Source organism: Passer montanus, unplaced genomic scaffold (genome assembly GCF_014805655.1).
Source record: "Passer montanus isolate IOZ18808 unplaced genomic scaffold, ASM1480565v1 scaffold130, whole genome shotgun sequence".
NCBI classification, from domain to species: domain Eukaryota; kingdom Metazoa; phylum Chordata; class Aves; order Passeriformes; family Passeridae; genus Passer; species Passer montanus.
The window spans coordinates 644,748-664,533 of record NW_024359833.1 but is presented as its reverse complement, the minus strand read 5'-3'; the positions used below and the strand labels follow the sequence as shown (position 1 = coordinate 664,533).

At 43.0% G+C, this 19,786-nt stretch overlaps 1 protein-coding gene across 8 annotated transcripts in view; it reads right to left on the bottom strand.

The window, feature by feature from the left end:
- The window catches only part of ZNF462 (zinc finger protein 462), a 91,928-nt gene that overhangs the window by 15,011 nt on the left and 57,131 nt on the right, over window positions 1-19,786 (bottom strand). For 7 of the 8 annotated variants that reach the window (XM_039699172.1, XM_039699169.1, XM_039699174.1 and 4 more), the window contains exons 7-9: window positions 19,526-19,717; window positions 4,433-4,697; window positions 1,798-1,934 (exon numbers count right to left, since the gene is read on the bottom strand). In XM_039699172.1, coding sequence (XP_039555106.1) covers window positions 1,798-1,934; window positions 4,433-4,697; window positions 19,526-19,717 — 594 coding nt within the window. The remainder of the gene's footprint in view (window positions 1-1,797; window positions 1,935-4,432; window positions 4,698-19,525; window positions 19,718-19,786) is intronic. The other variant, XM_039699175.1, reaches the window with a different exon arrangement.

Below are 19,786 nucleotides of genomic sequence, written 5' to 3'. Positions count from 1 at the left end.
ATCTACCTCAAAACTAATTTTCTTGGGCTGCAGCTCAGGGTTATGCCCTTGCTTTGCCAATGCAATGGCCATAAAACAGGAAGGCTATCTCTGACTACACTGACAATCACTCAGCCTCTTTTTCAGTGCACATTAAATCTTGTCAAAACCATCTGCTTCAGCTGCCACACAATTAAACACAACGGCAGAGGGCTGTTTTTTAGCTGGATATATGCACCAGAAATCACTCTAAGTATGAACCCTGGATACGTGATGTCAAAGGAAACCCTTTCGTGGCCTCTGAGACTCTTTACCAGCTATAATCCCATTTGCATTAAAACTTCCTTTACTCTGCTCTTCCTCCCCCCAGCACTGTGGCGTGAAGACCATTATGTCCTTTTGCAATAAGGCTTGTTCCAGCAGCAAAAACTCTTTGAGGCTGGTTTGTGCAACTGAAGCAAGTCCTACAGAAGAAAAGATCCACAGGTTCACTCACCCAGGAGGTGACAACCTCCTTTCAACTGGTCAGAAACAGCTCTGCACAAGGAGCTGCTTGACCTCATGAAGTGCTCTTCCACTTCTCCCACTGGACATTCCCAGCTCCAAACCTATGCATGATGGAAAATACCCTAAACCCATCCAGTTCCCTCTGTTTTAAAGGCCTGGCATTGTCTGCTGGAGCCCTGGCATGGCCACAAAATGGAGAAAACCGGGCAAAATCTGACACAGCAACACCTTCAAAGGCAGGAAGCAAAAGCCAAAGCATCGGCCAAACCCTTGCAACCAAATATGTCAGCTTTGTAGTGTGCTTTCTGAATCACTGACAGGTCATTTCCCCAGATGTTCCCTCAGAGCAGCCCTGCTAGCAGAAAGAAATGTGAATTCTGCCAAGCTCACTGAGCTGGTACAAGAAGGACTTCAAGCTACCAGCACTGAGAAGTGGTATACTACATGGAATTACGACAGCACTTGTCACACCAGAATCTCCTCCAGGAAAAAGATGGCATGCAAAACCTGTGTTTGCTCACCACCAGTACCCCACTGTGAATCTCTGCCCAACCTGCAGGCAGGCAGAGTGCCATCCCAACACATGGGTTTGGATTTCGGCAGCCAACAGACCATCCACAAGCATCAAGTGTGATAGCTGTGGGCAGGAATCCCAGCCCAGAGAGCCCAAACTGCTGTCTCTTCTGAGCTACCAAGCCCACAGTTAATAGAATATAGAAATCCCTACTCCCACTTTTAGCAGGCTTAAAAAAAAACCCCATAAATTTAAAAACGGAGAGGTGTAGACAGAAAAGGAGTCTTACAGTAAAGCGAAAAATGAGATAATTATTTTGTTCCTAAGAACACAGAGGAGAAAACACTCAAGGAATTTATCAAGGGATATTTTGAGGCCTCTATGGTTAGCTGATAAACCTTTTGGGTGACTTTATGATAGCAAGGCCTTTAAGATAACAAGGACATGGGCAGGGCACAACTCTGGCCTAGATCAAAGTTGCAAATTAGGGCAACTCTTTCTAAACAGGTGTTTGATGGCTTTTCACCTCCCTTGAGGAAAACCTTAAAAACTATCCCAAATCTGCCCCAAATCAGCAACGGCAAACTTCGAATTTTACAGGAAATAAATCAGATGCATCTTATAGAAATGAAGCAAAAAGACAATCAAGGGCTAGCGACCCTTTTGACATATCTGTCCTCGCATAAAGAGAGAGGAAAAATTGAATGAAACCAGTCTGAAATATTGAATGAAACCAGACCAGGGCCCTGTCCAGCAATCCCCTGACTGGACACAGACACGGACATGGATGTTTTTACCTCTGTGCAGAACTATGTGGTCGATCATGTTGCGTTTGTATTTGGTGTGGTAGAGACAGAGAGGGCAGCGAAGGTCTTTGGGTCCTTCCTCGGGGACTGCCGAATGCCCGGCCTCCACGTGCATAGTAAAAGCAGATCTGTGAGAGAGGGGGGAGACAACGGCAGCAGTCAGGAGGGCAGCAGCGAGGTGCCACAGCTCTCTGTAAGGGACGTGTGGTGTAAAAAGGTGCAGATGCCACTCAGCCCTGTCCGCGCGGCCCCGCGGAGGGGCCGCTCACATGAGCGACACATGAGCAGAGGAATCTGCAGGCTCCTTGCCCTCAAAGCAACAAACACCCGTTGTGACAAGATATTCTGCTGCACGGGCTGCTCCATATAGTCACACTGCTATAGTCAAGATAGCAAAAGAATTCCCATCCTTCATGCTCATTATCTGTCTTCAGGCTGAAACGTTCAGTGTTCTTTCTCTGGCGAAGGTTGAATTTTTTGCAAGTTGAACAAAATCCACCAACTGTTCTGGACATGAAGAGGGGAGGACAAACTTATTTCAGGCAGAAAACATCCTTAACCATCTTGATCTAACCAGCTAAACTGTTTAGATTGTGGGTACCAAAGGGATTCATGTTCATGGTGAGTTTGTCACTGAGATAACTTTCAAAGCATCAGCTGTAGTGATCTGAAAACCCAAGACTTAGAATACTGTATTTATTAGTGTGAAAGAATTAATGAATACTTCACAGTACTTCCGAACCAAAAATTTCATGCTGGCATTACACTGGCTCCATCCTTAAAAGTTGCAAGAGATATGCATAACACAAGAAATTAACTCTACATCCATTTAACCACAAGCCCAACTACTGAAATCAAGAGCTGTCTCTAAACTTGGGGCACTTGGTTATTTTTCCCTAAGGCAGTGATAAAACTTGCAAAAGCTAAGGGGCTTGACACATTGAACTAGAGTAAAAAGTGGCTTTGGACCCAATCCAGCACTCACTGAATTCTGCAGGTATATTTCTATCAACTTTGGTCACTGCTCTCATGCTTTTAAGTTTCTAGGGTGCCTTGAAGAGGGGATTGCCATGTTTTTGGTGGGTTTTTTTGCCTCATCTTCCCCTTTTTTGAGACAGAATATACATTGCTATGAACATGTTTAAATGCTTCCTGATTTATTCATAATATCAAGGTGAAAGAAAATGGAAAGAAAATTGAAAAAACTTGGAAAATACAGAGAGATTGGACCTGTAAATTTCTGGTAGTATTTAAGACAGAGAGCAATCAGCATATTAAACATAAGCAGGAAATTTCAACATGGGGAGAGCAAAGATGAAGCAACAAAGGGTAGACCTATGTAATTAGAGGCTGCTTCCACGTGGATTCTCTCAGGTTTGTGCTCAACATTTTCTTCACCAGAACTCCTTCCCTTGATCCAGTCCTACTGTTTACTGTCACTCTTAACAAGTTTATGACCTCAAATGTCAGCTCAGGCTGTTATTCTCAAGGACCCAGCACATCAGGAAGAAATGATGAACTGCACAGGTGTCTTTTTTCTCTTTTCTTACACAAGTGCAGCTAAAACCACACACACAAACAAACACACAAGGCGCTGAGCCTTTAAATTTAAATAATTGGATTTTGTGAAATGTCTCTGTATGCTATCAGATATACTAGAGAATAGCATCTTTCTATCATTTAAGCTAGAAAGACTGGGGGGAATATAAAATTACATGAGGAAGGTTTCTTCAGTAAGGTGAAATAAATTCCCCTGTCACCGCTGGACACTTGATTGTCCCACGTTTCATGCTGGTTGCATGTGGAAATTACATTATTTCTGCAGAGAAAATTTTCACACTTAAGGACAAAGGGATTATGAAGTGATAGTTTTTGATTCTCAGAGAATCTCAGAGAAGTAAGGAGGGGTGCAGCAGAACTGCCACTTTGGATTTCCAGAGGGCAGACTGGCATGGTTAGGGGATTGGTTGGGAAAGTGCCCTGGGAGGGCTTCCTGGAGGACAAAAGAATCCAGGAACACTGGATGTTCTCCAAGGAGAAAACCCTAAAGGTGCAAGAGGAGATTGACTCCATGTGCCAACAGAGAGATGTGTCTGGAACTCGGGAAAAATGGAGAGTTTATGACTTTTGCAAGAAGGATCGTGCCAAGCGGACAATGGGGATGTTGTGAACCTGTCAGCCTCAAGTTCCACCAGGGAAGATTTGGATTGGATGTAAGGAAAAATTTCTTCCCAGAAAGGGCTGTCAGGCATGGGAACAGGCTTCCCAGGGAACTGGCTGAGTCACCACCCCTGGAGGGATTTAGAAGATATGCAGATGTGTCACTAAGATTTAATGCTGGGTTAATGGTTAACTCCATGATCTTAAGGGTCTTTTCCATCCTCAACAATTCCATGACTCTGAAACCTCCTGCAACTGTGCTGCTGTCTGCAGCAGATGGTACTGGCTGTTGCAGGAGAGAAGAAAATGGATTACATGGATGCTGCTGTGATCTGGGCATGGCATTTCCTACACTCCTCTCCCTGGTCAGCAGTGGCCATGTTCCTGTTAGCCATCAAAGACCTTTTCAAGCGCTGAAAAAAAAACCCCTTACGAGCTCAGTTCATCTGTTTAGCACAGTACTTACTTAAAGCCTGTGTAAAAGGAGCAATCTTTGCACTTGAAGAGCTTCTTCCCTCCGTGCTTGTCGCGGTAGTGGCGCCGGATGCTCTGTATGTAACCCGAAGAGAATTCGCAAAATTCACAGTTAAGGATGGCTTCCGCTTTTTCCACTCCTGCAGCGCTCCCAGAAAGTGGGATTGGGCTGATGTTGTTGTTGTTCCTGGCCAAAGCTGCAGACTGGTAGTGGTTCAACTGCTGCTGAACATCAGGAGGCTCCGAGTACGAAGAGTCTGCAGGGAAACAGAGCGGAGTTGTTATTCCAGGTGGATCAACAAATCTAAAAAAAGGTTTGATGATGCCTACTCCAGAACCTACTGGCTTTTGGAGGGGGTTGACCAAGCTGTTGGGTTATGCAACTAATCCTGCTTTCTGAAGGGATTAAGAGGTGCGGCACTTCTTAATCTAATGTAATGTGTATTCTACAATTTATAAGGTGAGAAATATAAATGACGCTTTTTTAGATCTGATTCCGGGAGAAAATGAGTGGCACATTTAAATTAAAGTAGTCTAAACAAGAAGCCTGATTTTAAGACACTTAATTTTTGAAGGTAAAGCCCTTTAATCACACTGCCAAATGTTTTATGTGTTTGGCACATAAATCAGACCAGATCCTCTCAAATATCTCACGCCAGTTCACGCAAGGTGAAGATCTGGCACAGGGTACATGTAAATAACCTATCTATATGGAAAAAAAAAAAAAAGAAGAAGAAGAAAAAAAATGGATACTCTTCCCTACTCATGCTGATGATGTTAGAAATTAAATCATCATTGGAAAAAAAAAATATGTTTAATCATAAATTCCAGTAAAGCAAACTTTCAAACTGCTGCTTTGCCATGCTGAGAAAAGAGATCTCTGAAGACACATCCCTTCTACAAGCCAGCAGAACTCTGCCAGACCATTTTAATGGCATGTGGAGGAGCAGAGTCCAGAGATGTCTCAGTACTGAAACTGAAAGCTGTAATATGTTGGTTGGATACCCCAAAAAAGGAGTGGGGGGAGGGAGGGTGGTGTTGAACCTTTCCCAACACACTGCTTGAATGTGGAGGTTAGGAATTCATCTGCTTTGTTCTACATAACCCACAGCTGCCCATGAATGGCACAAATCAAAGCAGATGAATAAAGCACAGATGAATTTCAGTGCAATTTTCCTGAATAGAAGACAAAAGGCTCTTTTCCTAAGCTTTCTAGAAGGGGGGAAGAAAAGCTAGGAGAGGGGGGGAGGTGGGAGGGAAGTCAGGACACAAACTGTACCAGCCACCTCCTGCTTTGATGTGTGCTTCATTTTCCAAAGCTGAATTCCCCAAGGCTAGATATGTAAGAATTCCCTAACAGACACACATTTGTGGGAACCTAACACCATCCATTCCAACCAATTAGTATGGGGAAACAAAAGGCAAACAGGCCCATACAACACTGAGTGTGGGGACTTCTCCACCTGTCTTCAAAAGAGCAAAATGCTTGCTTTCTTTTCCCACTACCACAGGCGGGGGTTACACATGCCCAAGAAATGAGTAACAAATAATGATAATTAAAAAAAAACCCAAACCAAACCCCAAAACAAAACAGGCACAGCAGGTAAACATCTCCAGGCTCGCCTGGCTTCACCACAGCAGAGAGGAAGGCAGAGGCATGAAAGATTCTGGTGAAATGAACGAAATATGGGGTTGTTTTTTTCTCATCCAAGCCCCATCAGCTGAGTGAGGCTGGATTGCGACGCAGCATTTATCATCCCTTGCTTCCACCACTTCCACAGCACGTTTGTTCACCAGGAGGGCTCACAGTGAGCTCCACCTGTTTAAATGTCAAGGCTTTCCTTCCCTTGCGTTTGAAGCAGGCTCCCCACATCCTTTACTTTGGCACAGGGCAGCCCTGAGGAACTGCAAACCCTCTGCAGAAAAGTCTCTCTTCTCTCAAAGGCAGCAACTGTGTGCTCACCCTCCTTTGGAACAGAACCTTGAGGGCTCAGAGGGGATTTGCTGACTCACTTCTCTGGGCTACCAGGTTCAGTGATTCTAAAAGCTCAAAACACAGTTAGACAGATCTCCTGGCAAGGGTAAGGCAGCCTAAAAACAAAGTTCATAGCATTTGAAACAGGGTTTTTTTGGTTTGTTTCTTTTTTCTCTTTCTTTTTTTTTTTTTTTTTTCCTTTTTTTTTTTTTTTTTTAAATGTGTACCAGTCAAATTGCTCTTGTATTGAAGCCTACTTTGTGGTTCACTTGTTCCCCTCCTCAGGAAGAAAGGATCAAAAATTTCCACCACATCACCAATGTTCCTGGCCAAAGTCCCAGAGATATCCATGGCTAAGAAAGCTACAGGTCTAAAAACCATTCTTGTCAGGAGAAGGAAGCCCTGCTGTTGTCTGCAAGATCTACTGTACTTCAGATGTTTTTACTCCTCCTATCATCCGGTGTCTATTATTCCAGCTTTCGGACTTTCCATCAGTTATTTACACAGTGGAATCTGGTATGTGAAAACTGCAGAAGCAGATAGTTCCATGTCAATTCCCACACACAAAACCAGGAAAAAAGCTACATCAAGTAGCTTTCCCTGCCATCATCAATAGCCAGAAGAAAATTCTACCTTTCACACAGGCTCTCCTGTGTGAAATATGCTTTCCCTGCCATCATCAATAGCCAGAAGAAAATTCTACCTTTCACACAGGCCCCCCTCGCAGTTTTTCAGTACATTGCTTCATTACACTTAAAAGAGTTATGACGTTTAAAAGAATTTTAAAAAGCCACCTGAAGAGTTTTTCCAGTGGGCTGTGCCCTCGAACAATGGCAGCATGCAGGGCCTGGTGTACTCCTTGCCTTTTCCCAGGGCAAATTCTTTCATTACACTTGCTGCAGCGCGAGATTTAGCACTTCCTGAAGGAAAACACTCCGGATTAACACATGTGCTTCTGTTGGTGTCTGGGAACCAGCCTGCCAGACAGCTCTCCTGGCATGAAGGTGCAGCCCAGCTCCACCAGGAACACCCTGGACAGAGCCCAAGGTTGACTGAAAGCACGGGAAGTTCTTCCACTGGGTTCCACTGGCCCCACCTCCAAAGATGCATTCTGGCACACAGCACACAGCAAATGAGAAACAGGGGATGGGGGTGAGCTTTTGGGTATATTTTTTTTTAGAATTTATTTTTTTCGAAAGCAGTGTCTTAGAGAAGGACCAAGGGATGCATATCCACAGTCACAGAGCACTGCTTTAAAAACTGCATTTTTCCTTGCTCTGCTCCTGCTGGAAGAGTGGGTTGATGTTCCAGACACTTTTTGGAGGTGCAACAACAGGATGCCAGGCTGGGGGATGAAGGAAGAAAGGAGCAGAGCTTTTCCTCCAGAACTGACCCACAAACTGAGTCATGGACGTACACAATGCAAGTTCCACCTCTTCTTTTTCCTGCACCCCCAAGCACAAAGGGCTGGGTGCACTCTGATAAAGTGTTAACAGCCTTGGCCTAGAGCAGGAAGAGGGTTTAGCCATCCATGTCTGAAAAAGGTAAAAAAAAAGGCCCTAAAAGCCTACGAAATCAGAAAGCAGAAAACATTTAAAATAAGCAAAAGGAAGATGTAAGAAAATTTCTATTAAGTACATGTAAAACACAGCAGCAGTGAATAAACACCAGTGGAAAGGAAATTAAGAAAAATGAAACACCAGGAAGTACCATTTACATTTTAAGGAAAAAGGCACTTTTTTTTTTTTTTTAGTCAACAGCCTTGAGGCTGCACAAGAAAATAAAGCACATTCATATATGCAATGAAAGAGAAGAAAATGGAACACTTAGCCCTGACTCATGTGAAACAATCAAACAAACAAAAAAAGCCCACACCCAAAACACTGAGACTCCTTTTTAAAGACCAATTTTATTCAGAACGAATGGAAAGACTTCACTGTGCAACTCCAAAAACAAGATAACAGCATAGGATGATCTGAGATAAAATGAAAGACACCTACAGTCGTGTCAAGAGGCAAAAATTAAAAGTGATTGCTGCAGTTAAAAATGGAAAGAACAGCGGCAACGCTGCGAATCTCAATTTTGAGATTTTACATATGGTATCTACCTACAAATTACCTGCACAGGACAAATAACAAGGCCAAAAAATAATGTGACCACTGCCAGAACCCATGGATCTAAAAGGCATTGTCTTCCCTTAGGATAGAAGAGAGTTTTTATACCCAAAATTCCGGAAGTTGAAAGGAAAGCAGGAGAAATTATTGCCCATGTGGTGATTTATCAACACAGCTGTATCTAAATTACTGCTGCATTCTGGTGAGAGCACACAAGCAAGTCTCACTGTGTCCCTCCAGGGGCATTTCCAGAAAGCTCAGAGCACTAAAATCCATGGTCAGGAATGCTGTCACCCCAAAAACTTCATCCAGAGTGCAGTCCCAAAGACTGGCACAAATGAATCTGCCAACAAATCTGAAAGTTACTACCTCAGCCAAAAGAGCAAGGCAACACAGTCATGAAAATTCAGCTTGATTCCTTGCATACCCCAGGGTCACACAGTGGGGAAAAAATGTACAAAGAAAATACACAGTGAAAACCCACCACAGAAGGAAAATGAAAATCCAAAGTTTCATTGGATCCTGTGTAGCATACAACACGCTTGAGATACCTAAACTGAAACAAAACTTTGGGATCCTTCCAGGTGAAAAAAATGCAGTTTCGGATCGTGAACTGAAAACATAAATTTACACAAAAATTCAGTGATGTTTCAGTTGTTTCTAGGTATTTTCAGAGGTATCAATGAACACCATATGGAAGAGCAAAACGCTTCCACAAGACTCCTGAACCCAACAACAAGAGGCCAGAAATTCACCCGGACACGTCTAAGCAAGAGACACCGAGCAACAGCTGAGAAACAAGAGGGAAAAGGAGTTATTAGAGGGAGGAAATTAGAGCACTGCTCTACCCTTTTAGGGTGGACAGAGCCAGACACATGTAATATAAACACTTTCATGCCTGCACAGTGATGGATAGGGGTGGAGGGAGGAACACTGCTCAGGAAAAGCAGCTGTTGGAGTGCACTGGAAAGTGACGTTATTGACTTTACAGAATTTTAATAATTCAACAGCTCAAGGAGCAGGAGGAGTCACTGGGAGATAAAAGTGAAGACACCATGATCTCCTGGTATATTCACACAGAAAACACCAACCAGTCAAAAGAGACCAGGATTTGTAAGAACAGTGAAATTGGGGACAGAGATGTTTGGCTCATGAGATAAGGAAAAAACCCAAAGGGAATGTATAAATAAAAGAAAGCACTTAGTAACGTTTTGTGAGGGGGAAAATAAGGAAATTAAATATTAATACAGGCCTAGGACATTCTGGATCTGTGAGGAAATGTTCTAGAGAGACTAAGAGGAAAATATTTTGAGTGCTATTTAATTTTATCCAAATTCATTCATAAAAAGAAAATTTCTGCGAAAAGCAAAAAATCCAAGGATTTCAGAAAAGCAGCAGCCTCCTCTGGATAAAAATTTGTGAAACCAAGTAAAGATGCAATGCTGCACCAGAGAACACCAACAAACAACATAAGGCAAATTGCTATTTTAAAATGCTTAAGACAAGCGTAAGGGCGGAATTTAGGAGATTTAGGAACACAATCCCTTCCAAAATTCAACGGGACTCAAAACCACCAGCTGACTGAGTGGCAGGATTGCACATAGCCATGAATGGCAACAGCTTGAAAAGTGGGAAGGTGGCAAAGCAGGGTGCCACACAAAGATTGTGAAGACTGCACACATTTGTTCACTTTATGCCACACAGCACTGACCTGGAAGGAAGAGTATGTGGGAGGGTGAAATGTTCTGGCAATAAATTAAGCTGAAGGGAGGGGAAGATGGAACAGACTAAGACTCAGAGAGATGCAACTGAACATTCATGAAGAAGCTCAGGGAAGCAGACAGTGCAAGTCTTGCTCACTGCATGTTTAAAAACAGAGTGTGAGCCCAGCCCTCTACCTAAATTCTGATTTCTGCTTAAAAACCTTTACATTGCCAGAATGCTATGAGTGAGAGATAACAGAAACAAGTTTTGTGCCCTCACTTGCCCACTCCCAAAGTAAAAAGCAGAGAGTAAAGACAAAGTAAAGGAAATAAAGCCCTGGAATAAAATAGCCATTCAATGAATTTATACACCACTACTACCCCAAAAATAAAACTCCACAAGAAACAACATCAAGTCCAAACCAAAACAATAGAAGCAACCACCAACCAAAAAAAAAAAAAAAGACCCATGCAAAACAAAACCAAACCTTGTTGGTGGAATTTATTTCAGCATTATCTCTAAAGACCACTTCTTGGATCATGAGAGACCAGTTTTTGTGAGAAAGATGTTACATGTATTTCTAAGCCTCAGAAGAGAGCAACGAGAAAGGCACATGAACTGTGCAATCTTGTTTATTCAGAGGAGGTGAGAGAAGCTACATCCATATTTCTCTGTAACTCTGAATTTCCTCTGAATTTGTGTGCATACCACAGCTCTGACTGGGACTGAGACAGCACTGAGGCTATGAGGCTTCTTGTGATAATTCCCAAGTAACTTCCAAGGGACATAAATTTCACCTATTAAGAAGAAAATAATAATTTTTATCATCCGAATCACTTCCACAGAGACACTCTCACCCTGCTGCCTGTACAAGAATTTTGGAGTTTCATAGTTGAGATCCAGAGTGCCTACAACAGTCTGTAAAAGATGGTGTATTTGAAAGTAGCAGGAGCTAATTAAGATCTATGGAGGGGTAATATAATTAATGAAATAAGTTATACCACAGATTTCTGTAAGAAGAAAAAGATCAGTCCAGGAGATCCCCATGCCCCTCTGTTTCAGAGTATTCAACACCACCAGAAATTCCCATTTGCATGAGCTTTCAAGGCAGGCACCACCCTGCTCTGCTGATGCTGTGATTTGGAAGGACCAGTTCAGTGCTCTGGAAATGCCTCTCCATAACTTCCAGTCATCCCTTGTTTTCATCTCTTCTCCCCACAATATTTCTTTCCTGGCCCTCAACTCAATCTAACTTTCCTGTTCTTTAGGTGGCTTGGCCACTTACTGGTCACATTTAGGCTGCACAAAACCCTCTCACTGCAAACAGAATTAAATTCCACTGCCTAAATACAGGATTGCACTTAAAACCAGGATTCCTGCTACTTGTCAAACACTGGGACCTCCATGATCTTACCTATTTCCATAAAACACATAAAATAAAAAGTCTGTCTAGCTATTCCTTATTCTGTTGAACTCAAAACTCAAACTTCATAAATAGAAGTGCATTTAAAAAAGAGGGGAGCACAAACAGAATTGGAAATAGCTTTAGCAAGACCCTGATTAAACCAATCTGCTAAAAGGGCTGACTGGTAACAGGCTCTTTTTGGAATTTACAAAGTTCTACTTCAACTGATTCTTCACTCAAGACAATAATCTACCAATCAACTTTTCATCAGCAGCCATTTGATCCTCCTGCTATTGTGTTCCAATATTTCATTCTCATTTTTAAGGGCAATTCATCAGGTAATTTTCACATTTCCTTCCCTGTATGATCCTCTACACATTTTTATTCATACAAATAGAGTTTGTATGAATAAAAAAAAAAAAAAGCTTGAAATGGAGGAGGGGGTAGAAATAAATTTATCAAGTGATACTTATTGGCATTCTGCTTTAAAACTGGCCCTAAAATTACAGTGGCAGTATGTGGGTACCAAGGTTTCATTCCAACCACAGAGCTCAGGAACCTGAACTTGTGTAATTTGTTCTGGAGACCCCCAGCACACGCCTTGACATTATTTTTATTGCCAACAGAAAGTCCTCATCTCTATCACCAGCTCTGAGCTCAGAACACTCCGGGCAGTGTTTTCAAGCACTTGTAGTAACAATGTTCCTTAAAGAAGAAATAAAACCAGCTACTTAAATGTCAAATCTTGGGCTGTCAACGGTGATGATAACACACATCCATTTCAACAGAGCTAAAATGAGCAAAGAAGTTTTACCTCCCTGCCAAGCACCAAATCCCTCCAGCATGTTTTAAATCAATGGGATCAAGTGGAGTCTCAGGTGACAGGGAGGATATCAGTGAGGCTGACAGAGAAGGCTGTGATATGTGGGTATGATGCTGTGCAGAAATGCCCTCTTGCACACCACCCGTGGTCAAGTCACACCCTGTACCCCCTTTCATGCCAACAGCATCCTTTTCTCTCTGTGTTGAGTGATCACAAATTCCCCAGACACACAGGATATCTGCATCTACCACTTTGTCCTTTATCCTGAATATGAAAACCAGAGCCAAAAGAAAGCAAAAACCTCAGGAAAAAAATCCAAACCAAAACAAAACAAACCCAACTCACAATGGGAGTTAGGATACGCTTCTTTCTTTCACTATGGGTGCTATCTTCTTTCTGCACCAGATGTTTCTTCCTTCATTAATTTCTTGACCTGCCCAGACATTTTGCCTTCTCCCAGGCCTAGGCAAGCCTTCCAGGGCCATCAGAGCAGGGTGGCCAGCTCCACACAAGGCTGACACCAACCTTCTCCAGCTGCAGGAGCTCCAGCCTGCGCCCTGCTCAATCTCAGCTTTGCCTTCGCCCATGCAGCTCAAGCACCAAAAAAAACAGCACCAGAAAAAAAAAAAAGAAAAAAAAAAAAAAAAAGCTGACACTCCCCTCAGCAGAGCCAATGACATCTCCCTCTGTTCCACCAGCCACAAAACAGTTCTCAACATGCTGCAGGAGAAGGCCAGAAGCCAAACAACTATAGCCCAGTGGAAGCGAGCTTCAGAGAACAAGGTCATCCCCCCAGCGCCTCAGGAACTTGGAACAGTGAGGGGTTTGTTCAGTAAAAGTGGAGGTGAACAAGCCCTGTGCTTGTTCCACCAGCCCCTGCCAACCTGATGGAGGAGGAAAGCCCTATCTGATCCAGCATCTGATATTTCGCTTAACACTGACCACAAGAAGCAAGAACACACCAACGATTACCACAGGGTTTTAAAAGTTTTTTAAAAGAGGCAGCGTGGCCACTGTGGGAAAAAGAGAAAGCAAAGTCTGAGGGGAAAGCAGGAACTTGGTTGCTTTAGGTTAGAGAAAAAAGGAACACAGCTGGGGGAAATTAAAAAAAAAAGCAGCCTGCAGGTAACACAGGTTAATCTGATACTTGTGAGCATGAGGCATCACCCCTGTGGGGCACAAAAGCAGGGGAACAAGCAGAACAAGCAGACAGCTCTTTGCAGCCCAGCTGTAACTACAAAAGCAAAACCATCTTCTGTACTGCAGTATGCAGATCACCATCTTGCATCCTTAACATGGAAGCAATCCTTCCATCTCACCTGGCAATTAAAGCAATTAGCTGCTGAAGCTCTGCCTGAATTTGCCCTGTAGTCACTGCTGGCTCCCTGCCCTTCCAGCCACACTGCAGTGAAACTTCAAAAGAGTCTTTGTCCAAGCACTCCTCCCAAAAAAACCCCAAACCCAGAACTAAACACATTCTGCTCTAATACCAAGTTTTCTGGCTGTGAGGACTGACCATTGTGATTTTCCCCAGACAGCAGCAGCCACAAAACACAAAGGCACACAAGCAAGAATAACAGAGAAACAGCACCAAAGGGGAAGGGACCGTCTTAGGAACTTTCTGCCCTGACTGCAAGGTTAGGAAAATATCCCTTATCAAGAGTAACAGTGCACGTGAATAAAAATAAGCAAGCCAGCCACAATCCATGATATGGATTTAAAAGACTCAACAACACCAACAACAAAAAAACAAAACTGGAGAACACAAAAATCAGGGTAGTATGTCTGGCCACATGGAAAGCCTGCCTCTCCTCTGAAAAGGTGGAAGGCAGAATCATGACTCACTGGCACCAGATTTGTGGATTTTCCTGAAATGGTGCCTTGCTGCCCATAGTTCTCCCCTCATCCTGGTATTAGTTGAAATTGCTTTAGCAAAACCTGCCAAAGGCCCTCTGCACCCTTCAGGAGTTCATCTGTGAGGCAGCACAGAAGAAGACATACAGTCTGATTATGCACTATCTGCTTTGGAAAAGTGCACAGAAATGGGAAGGGACTTACAGTTCTGGAACAACAGTCCAAGAAACAAGACTTAGTCAAGCAGTTTTGTGCCCAGCCTAGCTCTGGCAAAGCAAGCAGATGTATTTGTATTTCAGTCTCTAGATGAGGCAAAGTTATTTTCCACTGGCAAAGGGTAAAGTTCAGGAAAAAAAACCTGGAACAGGGCACTGGATGTTTCACTTAGCAGTTTTCAATGCATTTGCTGTTGCAATTAATTAAATTTAATTAAGATGTTGACATACCATGTACTGGGAGACTCAAGAAATCTTCTAGTTCTGACCTTACTTACATGTGTTTTGTGACTTGTGCTGGCATTAATGACAAATCCTGTTTGGTTTGCACAGCAGTGAAAAGCATAATTATTGAGCTTCAAGGGTACACAAATAGTGTGCTGCTTTCTATAGATCAAGAACTGGTGGCCAGTAAAAAGAAATGGTCTTACAACCACAGCAGCATGACTGAGGAGGCATTAGAAACCACATCCAGGTCTGTTTAGCCTGGCACTTTGCTGCTTTATTTTGACAATTCAGTATTCTTAAACACTAAAATTTTAAAAAGCTGTAATTTTGAATTACTGGACACAGTCATGACACAAGGAAATTTACGAGGCTCCAAATCTGCCAGCCATGTGAATAAAGAGCAGTGCTTTGCTCTACAACATGGCTAGGCCAAAGGGGTTATTAAAAAAAAAAATAAAATAAAGGGCTACTCCAAAAATCAGTAACAGCATCCAGGGCAATTTAGGACAGGTATTTCACATGCTCTCAAGAAGGCACAACATGAAGCTGCTCATCAACTCTGTTAAGCCACTCTGCTTTACAGACTCTGTGGCAAGGGGCTGAGCTTGTGTGTCTCTCTGCAGTTTGTGAGAGGAGAGCAGATCACCAGCCCCTGACCACAAAAACACATTTACAGCACCGCTCACACAGGCAGAGTCTGTGGCCACGTGCTCTGCCCTCAGCTGATGATCCCCCTGCACACAGCTCCTGCTGCTGTGCCGTGTTTTCTCACACTCAGACACACAATTTTTGTGTGTCTGCTCCGTGTCTTTGCAGCTCTTTCTTATGGAAAGGGATGGGAGCATTCCAGCGTGGTGCCTTGGAAATGCAGATTGTTATTTAACTTTTTTTTTTTCCGTTTCCATTGCCTTGCCCTCAACAGGAGCAGAGCTGGGAACACTTACCTGTGACACACACAGCCCCACAGGATGACACCACCATCAAAATAAACCCCAAAAAACCCTATTCTGACCAGGGATTAACACAAATAGAAGCTCTTATTCTCACTAAAGCTGAAAGAACATGGAAGCAGATCTTGTGAGGAGATTCATCCAGTCCCCAGTTTGTTGTAGTTCCATTTAAAATTAACTTTTGCTGCTCATGATCTCAGAACTGTTCAGGAACATTTTAGTGTAAATTTAAAATAAGTGAATTCAAACAAACAAGCCAAACTCTCATGCAAATATATATAGCAAACCCCCCACCATTTCCTTCTTGCGAGACAAAAAACACCTGTGAACTATCAGGAGAGTAAAAGAACATTTTACAATGGCAACCTCATTGTGTCAACAAGAGATGGACACTACAAACCATTCAGTGCCCCTATACTATGAAAACTAGAAAAATAGCACTCATGAACAGTATTTTCTAGGATTTTTTTTTAATGACTGTTTTAAGAAGAACACCCACAAACCAAAATACCATCACTCCACACCCCCCCAAATAAAACCACAGAGTGCTTTACTTCTGGTTAGAAGAGGATACAGTGAAAGCAGGTTCTTTACATATTAAAATATTGCCCAGCAGGCAAAGAGGGGTAGGATAAAAAAGGCAGGATCTTCGAATGATGCATCTGTAAAAAAAACTTTCTCTGCTGACTCATCAAGAGTGACACCATCACCTTCTTACACCACTGCCCTGAGAGAAGCACACACGCTCTGAATGATTGTTATTAATTGGAATTAAGAGGTTGTTGTGCTTTCTAATGACAGCTGTCACCAGAATTACAGTTGGCAAGGATGGGTCTACCCAAAATGTTCAGCACCTACTCCACTTCAGCTCCAGTTCCATGAAAAGCCCACCAGGCACCCCAAAACACCTCTGGGATGTGCAGCTGAGTACTTCAGATTAGATCTGCTGCTGCCAACACAGAACTGAAAGAGATGAGCCACAGAAATCTGAGTGCATTCACCTCTTTTAATGCATGGATGGATCCAAAAGAACAAAAGGAACGTTCCAAGAAAGGCCCGTCAGGGAACAATTTTTGCAGGGAAAAGAAGCATCACAGAAGCTCCACTGGGTTGCTGCTGCAGAGCAGCTCTATTCATGCACTTTGCTGTTACAATTCAGTACCCTTCTCCCTCTCCCACACTTTTACAGAGCTCAACAGCCGACAAGATGAGTCCTGCCAGCTCCCCAAATCTCCCCAAAACCACCCTGCCGTATTTCCTACTCCAACCACAGCATTAATCCACAGGCAGGAGCAGCTCCTTTCTGCAACCACTTCAATGACACAAGCCTGCTGCACGCCCATCAACCCACAAAACAAGCTCCCTGACAATGGGATGCAGCCTTTTGCCTGCCTCTCACCCCAGCCCAGGTTCAGGGCTGCCTCCCTGGTGCATTAGCTTTGATCGCGGTTCACACCGCGGGTTTTTCACAGACACCAACAGACAAAATCCACCTACTCCACGCCACGTGAGCCCTTCCTAATGCTCCAGCTGGGCACAACAGCGCCTGCATTTCCTGTTATTGGGACCAGTTATTTCACCTGGTCTTGCACACCACCCGGGCCACGCAGGCAATGATTTATTGCCTTCTAAAAACCCAAAAAAACCATGCGATGCGACAAGAGCAGCCACCATTAACCTGATCTGCAGCCGACTGTACAATGTGGAAAAACTACTTAAAGCAGGCTATTCCTTCCTCAAGCAATGCTGAAAATGCTAACACTATTATTGTAACACCTGTACTTGTCTGATGAGCTCCCCAGTGGGTGGCTTCTATTATTGTCAAAGTGACTTAACCATTAACCCCATTTAAAGATGATCTAGCTAATTGGGACAAATTTGGCCTTGGTCTCAGGTTGTAATACAGGTCTAGGTAAGAAAGTCAGCCCAATGAAATGATGTTGTTAACAGAGTCATCGTTTTAACTATTTCTAGGAAGAGCTCTTAAAGGCTGCAAAATTATCCTCTACAGCAGGTATCCTGAATTTTAACTCCACTAATCAAGAGTTTGAGCTCCTGGGATAAGCAAAATTTTTAAAAAAGTAACTGAGCCATCCTTCCCAAAACTGAGGATTGTCCACACACCAATAACAAAAGATTGCTAACACACAAGAAAGGCTAGGATAGACACTGAAAATTATTCTCCACTTCTTAAGTCAGTAGTGGAGCATTTTATTTTAAAAGCAGAAAAAAAATAAAGCAGTAGAACACATTTCAAGATGTACTCGGCTTGCTGGATTAGCTTAAGCCAGCATTAGGAAAAAAACTCAGTAGTTGCACTGTTCCAGACAACCCAGTGACAAATAGGTTGTCTGGGAGCAGCTGGTCAAAATCTCTTGTTAAGATTCTCATTCTGACCCAAAAAGTGACTTACTAAATCACAAAATATTTTGCCTTTTTTTTTTTTTTGTTTCTTCAAGAAGGTATTTTTATGTTGTTGATTTACTTCTTTCAATTCCTTTCAGCCATTTTCTGAACTTCTTTTCTTTCACTCTTTTAATTTCACTTTTGGTTTTTTTAAGTTATTTTTTTGTCTGATGAGAAAGAAAAGAAAATAGGAGACCAGAAATACTACAAAACAATTGCAGATAATATCTACCTCCCATTCTTTTTTCACCAGTATCCCAAGCAAAACAGCAAAAAACAAAATTCCTGCTGTTTAGCAGCTAGAACCACTCAAGCCTCTGTGGGAAAAAAAAAGTATTTTCCCCTCTTCTAACACACCTTCCATATATTCCAGTTCTTTGAACATCTGCAAATATTCTCCTTCCATGTCAATGAAATCCATCCAGGAATTAAGGCTGGGTTTTCTTTTTTCCAAAGAGCTCTTAACTGGTAGGAAGTGACACCAAAACATGCCTCATAAGCTACTACTTAAAAAACCTTAAAACTTGCTGTGAATACCCCACACTACCTGTTCTATTTTCTCTGTTTAAACAGTGTCCCTCCCTCTGCTGCTTTCCAAACATCTTCTACACACCCCTCCAGCACCAGGGGATTAACAGCTTTCAAAAGAAGCACTGGAAAGGAAGCACTGCTCAGGTTCTCCTTCCTGCAGCTGAATGTCTGAAGGTACTTTTGGTGTCCTCTGTACAACAGACAACAACAGGAATTACTCCTCCTACTGTTACTGGTTCACATTTTAAGCCTAATCATGTGGTTTCATCAGAGTGCTCTACTCACGAGATTAGATATTAGGAAAAAAACTGTTCCCTGTGAGGATGGTGAGGCCCTGGCAGAGGTTTCCCAGGAAAGCTGTGGCTGCCCCATCCCTGGAAGAGTCCAAGGAGAGGTTGGATGGAGCAGCTGGGATAGTGGAAAGCGTCCCTGCCCATGGCAGGAGTGTGAAAGGAGATGATCATCAAGGTGCCCCTTCCAACCCAAACCTAAGAGTTCTATGAATTCTGTGATTCTATGAATATAAAAGAAAATCAGGAGCATGGATGGAATTTGAAGACCCCTTTCCCACTGGCTACGAATGGAAATTATGAGTCTGAAATATTTTCTACAATGTAAATCCCTGCCAGCAAAGCCAGCAGTGACATGTTCCAAAGTCAGAGGGAACAAATAATTGCAGCATGAACTGGTGAGGGCCTAAAGCAGATCACTTCCTACAACACCACGTTTAACTCTTGGGTTTTGATGCAACTTCTGGTTTCCTCTTAATGACCATACGAAGATGCTTTTGGTGCAAAGCTGCCTGCTGCAATTTGGTTGGCAACAAAAATATTAAGCGGCACCTTAGACAATTAAATTCTTGCTCTGAGGCACCTCTTACCATTAGAGTCCTCCACTTCTTCAGCAGGAGTGTGGTTCTTGGAGGTGTGGTGGGCGTGTGAGGCTGCAAGGTTGACAATGCGGGGTCTTGGTAGTGTCAGTGCTTTCCCATGCACTTTCAAGGAGTGCTCTTTCAGCTGGCTGATTGTCATGGTGGAAAATGAGCAGGAGGAACATTTGTAGGCATGTTCACCTGGGTGAGCGAAATACAGGCAAGTCATCAGCTCACAAAAGAAACAAAATGGGGCCCTCACACTTCTCT